General features: G+C 43.4%; 1 protein-coding gene across 1 annotated transcript; it reads right to left on the bottom strand.

Moving 5' to 3' along the window:
• Positions 1 to 3: 3 nt before the first annotated feature.
• CAMLG (calcium modulating ligand) lies at positions 4 to 6,674 on the bottom strand. Its single transcript, XM_068698616.1, has 4 exons — positions 6,338 to 6,674; positions 4,567 to 5,021; positions 3,769 to 3,834; positions 4 to 2,597 (listed from the first exon to the last, which is right to left on the bottom strand). The coding sequence occupies exons 1-4, from the start codon at positions 6,495 to 6,497 to the stop codon at positions 2,406 to 2,408; spliced, it is 873 nt and encodes a 290-aa protein (XP_068554717.1). The 5' UTR covers positions 6,498 to 6,674; the 3' UTR covers positions 4 to 2,405.
• Positions 6,675 to 7,667: the final 993 nt, after the last annotated feature.

Below are 7,667 nucleotides of genomic sequence, written 5' to 3'. Positions count from 1 at the left end.
ACGGAAGGGGGTAACAAATATAATTTTAATAGAAAACAATAAGTTCAGCAATATACAGTAAATAACATACACAGAGGAAGATGAGGGAAAATGGAATGAAGGAGGTTCGGCTCTCGTCCAAGGATGGAGTCGTGCAGCAGAAGTCCCACCCAGGCTCGCTTTGCCTTCCCCAGCAGGCAGGCAGGCTGCTGCCCAGTCCCGTTTGGAAGTTGGTCGGGTAAAAACAAGTGCTTACAGACCGAGTTCCAGATCAGCTCTCCTGGCATGATTTCTTTCACCACTCGAGAAAACAACCTGCTTGGTCTTTTTTCGCATGAAAGGACTGCGTAAGGGGTTGCGTGAAAATACAACGGGTGCATCACCTTTATTTATTACTATCTAGGTGGTTTGATTATTTTTTCTTTGCCCAGGATTAAAAATGTATTGCTTTTTTTGCAGATGGTAGTAGATGGTATTTTTGCAATTTGTTTGTATTACAGTTGGGCATATAAACAGAGGGTCAGAACAATGGTAACTTTTGAGGAAACTCATTATTTTAACCTTAATTTGAATGTCAGCTATTTCAATTTGCTGAAATTCTTTTCTTGTCTAATTCTGAAGCTTTAAATGTATTTACATTTGTACTAACAGACCTAAATCAGAATCTTTTACAGCCAAACCCTGGACACCCGTAATAAAACATTCACTATAAAATAATCAGTAAAAAAATAAAAAATTGTCAAATCCAAACATAAGCTTCTTGCTTTCATGGCACAAACATACCTAACTCAGGAGTCAGAAATGCGGTGATAAAATTACAGCAGGAAGCTATAACAGGAAAGCTTATGCCAAAAGCAGGGCCATATATACTTTCCAGAAGCATAATCAAGCACTTCTGCTCCCTAAAAAAAATGCTGCAGACTAAACTACACTAAAATGCTGCAACTGAAAAAGGGGCATTAGCCTACATTACCCGAACATCTAGATTCTAAACAGAAAACTACAAGGTGAAAATAAGTTTAGCTTCAGCAGAAACTTTCACAGATTATCAGCATTTAGGGCTGACTATTTGGAATGATACCTCCCTCCTCTCACTGTACAAAATTAGTATGAGACTGAAAATAAGAATGTTTAGTAGCTTGCTGCTTTGCCCAGTGACAGGATTCACTTGTATCTGTCTTCTTTTTGGCTCTGTGGTTGAACATCCACAGAAAAAACTCGCTATTCTCTCTTCAAATGTGGATCTTTATGTGTGAGTCAATTCAAAACATCACATTACTTCTTATTTCATCGTCACTTGTAGTATGTAGGATTTAAACAGGAATAGCTACTGTAATTTCACTGGGGCAATTTCAAAACTACAGAAAAGTCAGCAACTCAGTTAACATAAATAGCTGAGCTGAACCAAAGAGCACATTTATGCAATTTGGTTGTAGTACTATTATGCAGCAGCAGCAGAACACCTTGGCAACTATGATCCTGTTTGCATGCAACTGTCTGGTAACAGAGGAAAAAATGCAGAAATGTCATATTCAACGTTGTCTTATGCAGTCCTGGAAAAAAAAATGTTTTCCATATAACAGAGCAAATGTTTCGTATTGCAGGTTGGTTGCATAACTTTCCCCTTATGAGGTGAACTATTGTTAAAAAAAAAAAAAAGGCATCAAAGACGTCAGAAAGAAGCACATTTACGAGCTATGCTAGGATGAGGCTGTTGGAAACTCACAGATGTGATTAACAATTTTGTTTCTTCCTACTTATTGATTAATGACATTCATAAGCAACAGGACATTTGGCTTGCTTTTTTTTTTTTTTTTGCTTAGCTGTTTCACACAATAACCATCAAATGAAATAAACAACAATCACAACAACGTATGTAAGGCAAGGCTTAGGACAACAGTGCCATGTTTTGCCAACATTCTCCAGAAGCAGCTACTCAGTTCAGCAATCTGAATTTGAACAACAGAATACAGGGAATTTTCATTTAGTTTTCTTAAAAATAGGAGCAACACAAAATGAGCAGTTCTTGTTAGCTGTAGTCATTCTAGATATATATAAATGGTTCTGCTGAAAGGAATTCTATTCTCTTTGTTCTCACCAGGAAGAACAAAGGCAGCTTTGTAAATGTTTATGAAGGAGGGTGGGAAGGGTATCATCTTCCTGAACAAAAGAAATCATCCACTGACACTTGTATCCTATTCACATTTGTAGTGGGCAGACACAGTATTTAAATAAACCAAACCAATACAACTGGCAGCCTGGGACCCTGCTGTTCTATTCCCCAAATTATTGGATTTAAGGCTCCTTTCAAGCATTCCAACAGGTAAGAATTTTAATTCAGGTTTAAACCTGTCTGCACAGTCAGACATTAAAGAAATACAGACCAGAAAGATTTAGTGTAACTACTGCATTGAATTCTACAGCCATCAGGGTACTTCAGAACCAAAAAACAGAGCAAGTTCATGGCAAAAGATAAAAGTAAAGAAATAGACACAAAGGTCTGTGAAAACATCTCCCATTTTGCTGTAGGTGTCCATGGAGCGACTGATCACTTCTGCAGGGATTCCAGACAGTAAAAGAGCAGCAGTTAATACCGTCGTTTTCACCTTCTTCTCACTCTAAAAGAAAAACAGTAGCATGTTAGTTCTTTGGTTATAATCCAGTTCTGTTTTACATACCACAGATGTGTCAGTTTCACACACAGCCAGGAACATTCCAAATTCATCGGTAAGAACAGCCTGTTGGACTGATTCTCTCTAGACATGCTGCAGGATTCACACCACCTTACTTATCCTAGCCACAGATTCGTGTTGTGATGGATCCGATGGGGCTGAGCGAGAGGCTGATTAACAGCAGATAAAATTCCTCACAGCTGTTATGCCTACTTCGTACTGGCACTTCGAGCAGGCTGTGAAGTGGGGCTGTGCAGTAACTTCTGCATGTGTAGGAAGAGTCCCAGACAAGGGCAACCTGAGCGTAAGAATCCAAGCCAGGCGCCTCCACTGGCAGAACAGGACTAATCCCATCACGCTACTTGGCAAAACATACCGTTGCTTTCCAACACAGAAAAAATGATGTAGGATTGAAAAGCAACTGCTCCTTTCTATTTTAGTATTTACTCCCTTTGGCAATTTCATCCTCTGAACTCAGAAATGCCCCAAAGGCCTTTTGAAAGCCATTCTCTCTGTAACATGAGGGATCCTGAGGATGCAAGGAAGCCTGACAGGCAAAAAAAACACAGAGGTTGAACATTTTGGTAATTTGATGATACCTGCTGGACACCTTAATTTAATCCAATCTAAATTAAGCGTTTGAGAATCTATCTAGGTTTCATGAAAGAAAAATTCAGGAGAGCAAGCTGATTAAACTCATCTCGGTATAACCGAAGAAAAAGCAAATTGTGGGAAGGAATCACTTCAAATTCTGAAACTGAAAAGCTGATAGTAAAACCAGCAGGAGTGAGACCAAAAAGAACTAGCAAATGAGCTAGTGCAAATCTAAGACTAATTCCCTTTTTACGTTTTCACACACCAGCCTAGAATGACTACTATGAAGTTCAGTTTTCAATGATATACATAACTTCAAAAGAACAACCACTGATTTACTCTGATTTTCTACAACTAATCTAGTATTCTTTTTAAAATGCAGATGCTAAGCTTTAGATAACTTAATTCTACAGTTTAAAACAGCAGAATATATCACACACATTGGTCCTAAAACAACACAATCTAAGAACAAGTTTAAACCAAAAACATTTGTAATTAACCTGATTTTGAAAAGTTATTTTACCTTTGGAAAGTACTTGGACAGTCCCATGTAAGCAAGTTGTAGAGTAAGAAATGGTGCAAATATTGACTGGAGGAACAGAAAAGAATACATGAAGATTATCTTATTGGTAAGAAAAGCTAAGAAAACACAAGAATTTAATGCTTCTCCAATCATAAATTAATATTAGGCAGGTATTTTGTGGAAAACAGCACTATTCTTGAATACTAAACACCTTAACAGCCAAGTGAAAAATATGGTTCTACCCTAACTGCTTTGGGCCTAAAAACTTGAAATTGCACAACCACAGAGCCCTGTGTAAAAATGAGCCCAGTGATCCAGAAGGTGGCAGGCTGTACCAGCCACATACTTCTCTATGATGTATGGGCAGATACCTGGATTATTTAAGAACTATTTTTCTCAAAAGGTTGATAAATGAGTAGGATGTACTTATCATGCTACAACTGTTGTAGTTTTTACTCTATTATTCCTTTGTAAATTCCAAACTAGAAGAGCAGTTGACTCAAACTTGCAGGGGACTGAAGCAGCCAGTGTTTCGGCTCCTCAAACACTACGGACTGAATGTGTGCAACTCTCAGCTTTTACCCAGTAGCTGTCCTAGATAACACAGATTTTGCCATAGTTATCATCTCAAACTGTTGTTGTTTTTTTTCTTCCACTTTTATACAGCTGTTTGAAATGTAGAGTGCCTGAAGTTCCCAACTCACTTGGCTCTAGATAAGCAATATTTCATGAATGGGGTCCTAAGTTTACAGTAAAGTAGCAAAAAGAACAACAGATTGTTTGCTTCCCTGAACTCACCAAGTACTTGCACACAAAAGCCCTGACCGCAATGGCAAGCAGAGCACAGCCCACTAATCTAAAAATGCGGAAAGAGTCAAACTCCTCCACTGCATTCCCATTCTCTTGGCTTGGCTTCTCATGCATCAGCTGGTTCCTCAGCTTCAGAGCTTCATCAAATCTGGATAAGTATTGTTCTAATCCATGTCTAGGTGGCCGTGGTGCTGCTTCAGATGGCAACTCCCCTCTGGTACGGTGACGGAGCTCGCTTGTGCCCTCACTGAGGAGCTCTGGGGTTTTACTGAACAAGTCCTTATCCCCTTTGAGGTCTACCATGCTGCCTGCGTGGTCAGCTGGTCCGGCCATATTGCAGACAGAATCACCCAGCACAATTCGCTTTGAAACTGAAGGAACAGGAAGGGAATTTGATTTATCTTGTTCATGTTGCAGTTTTGATTCTCCGTGACTGTCATCATCTAAGGAAGAGAAACAAAAATCCAGAGTTATGCACGCTGGGTACTTAGAAAACACTTTAGCCATACTGGATCGAGGTCCAGGGCTGAGATCTCCACTTCTGAAGTGAAAACACAGATTTGTGATTATTAAATGTGCTAATTATTAAACACAAACCCAGATGAATTAGCTGAATACCAGTAAGCCTGTTTTATATAGAAATGGACTCAGATGAGAAACGACCTATTCAGAACAGATTTACGCTCTGGCTTGTATTACGCCACAGATCATAACAAAAAAGGAAGAGCACAGCATGGGCCTGACTGAAAACTCTCATCAGCTTCACCAAAGTTATGCGTTTGCACAGCAGGACTCAGCACACTCCTGGCTCCCTCCACCAGCCTGCAGAGACCCCTACGTGTACCACACGCTCTGCACTGTAGGGCACTCCTGGGAGCTGATGCTAGACCAATGGGTATGCAACACCAAGCAGAAGTTGCAGCTGTCAGTCAGCAGAAAAAGGGAAGCATGGACTTAAGCAACAACACTGTATGCGCATGAGGAAAGGTGTTATTCCACATACACAGTGCAACATAAAAATACAGAGATTCAAAGACAGCGAATCGCACAGAAAGAGCACTGAAGACTGAAGTTTTGAAGAAGACTGAAGACTGACAAATGAGCAGGTAACAGAAGTGTACTTGGGCTTGTTTTTCTCTCCTGTCAAAAGCAAAGCAGCAAAAACTTGCTCTGTATTAAACCTGAAAAGATGCTACAGTGACAGTGGTGATGACAGCAAACACAAACCAAGTCGAGAGGCACGCAGAACAGCTCTGGTCCTGCTACAGAGGGTGAACCAACACTGAAAGAGTATTCAAAGAGTATTTTTCAGTACTAAGGCAGTTTAATTCATAGTTTACGGCCACCTTTGTAAACTGAAAGATGAGGAGTCTGACAGTCAGCTCCCTTAAAGTACGTACATACGTTTATAAACGACCTGGCTGTGCATCTGCAAGACACCTGCACGCCCACCACAGACACCGAGTGACCGATTGATATCCAAATGTCAGACAACTGCTCCGTGCACACACTGCCACCAGACCTTGCAGTGACAGCCTGAACACGCGGGCACGCTTCACCCCTCCTCCAGCTACGGAAACCTCCCCGCGGGGCACTGACAGCTCGCTAGGGAAAACCCAGAGGCCGGAGGGCCTCATCCCTGCGGATTTGGGGCCAAACCCGCATTTCCCCGCTGGGAGGAGCGGGGGCTCCGCGCTCCCCTCAGCGCCGCCCGGCCCAACGGCCCCCCCACACCTCAAGGCGGCGGCGCCCGGCTCACCCTTGGCGGGCCGGTGGAAGCCCATGATGCGGTTGATGCGCTCCTCCGAGTTCATCAGGAGCTTCCTCCGCCGCAGCTCGGCCCGGCGCTGCGAGGCCGAGAGCCCCGAGGGGACCCCCGGGGTGGCCGCCGCCGCCGCCCCGCCGCCGTCCTCCTCCATCCCCTCAGCGCCTCACAATGGGGCCGCCCCGCCTCAGCGCGCAGGCGCCGCGCCCGCTTCCAGGTGCCGAAGCCGGCGGCGCCATGTCGGGAAAGGGCAAGGGAACGGGGACGAACCCGGCCTTCGTGGTGTCTCGGCGGCACCGCGCCGGGCGCAGTGCCCGCAGCCAAGATGGCGGCGCCCGCCTCGGAAATGGCGTCGCGGCGGGAGGCAGGCGGGAAGGGAGAGAGCAGAGATGGCTGCGGGCGGCTTGAGGGGGCCGCGCCTCACAGCAGCCCTGGGCGGCCTCACGGGGGGACGCGGGCAGGCCCCTGCCCCGAATTTGCCTCATGCCCTGGTCTCAGGCGAGCTGGCAAAGCCATTTTGCATTCCATGAGGAACGTCTGCTCAACAGTGCAATATAGAAACACGTGTGACGTGTTCCTCAAAGAGATAAAAGCATTTGCTGTATAACTGAGCATAAGCGCTTCTAACCAAAGTAGTCACCTAACACTCAGGAATTGGCAGTGAAAGAACTAAGTTCACATCATCCTCGTTCAAAAGCAGCACATCATTCACTAAGCTGAGGTCAGAGAAGTGTTAACACCAATTTTAAGGCTGCTGTGTGACTTTCAGCACAATGTTTTAAACCAGAACACCAAAGCCAGCCTTTCACCCTAGCTCTCCAGCATTCCTCACACAGAACAGCTTTGTGCATTTAGGTGTAGCTCACTATTTTTTTCAGGTTTTCTATTGAAAAAGCTGCTAGTGGTGCTATGTATCTGAATTTAGAATTTCTGGGAACACTAAACAAGAAAAAAGAACAGACCGTTTATTGTAGTGCCAGGAAATAAGTGCTCACATTTACATGAAAGGAATACACAATATAGGAAAATCCCACGTAGGAGACTGCTTAACAGCACAGGAAGCTTCTCAAATTGTATTCCCAGGGGATGTATCTGGGAATATTGCGCTGTTAACACGATCAGCAGCTGAAGGGATCAAATACACAAAGCACAGACAAACACAAGGCAACATGGATCTCCCTAGGATTTCAGAATTACCATAAGATTATAAAACAGGGAGCATCTTCAGATCCTTCTAGCCAGGTACAATTGTTATTTTTATGTACAATAAAAAGTCCATCACACCTCTATTGTGTGACAACGTGATAAAACTGGGCCACAGTTT

Source organism: Anas acuta, chromosome 14 (genome assembly GCF_963932015.1).
Source record: "Anas acuta chromosome 14, bAnaAcu1.1, whole genome shotgun sequence".
Lineage (NCBI taxonomy): Eukaryota > Metazoa > Chordata > Aves > Anseriformes > Anatidae > Anas > Anas acuta.
The sequence above is the reverse complement of the archived record's forward strand: the minus strand, read 5'-3'. Positions and strand labels throughout refer to the sequence as shown.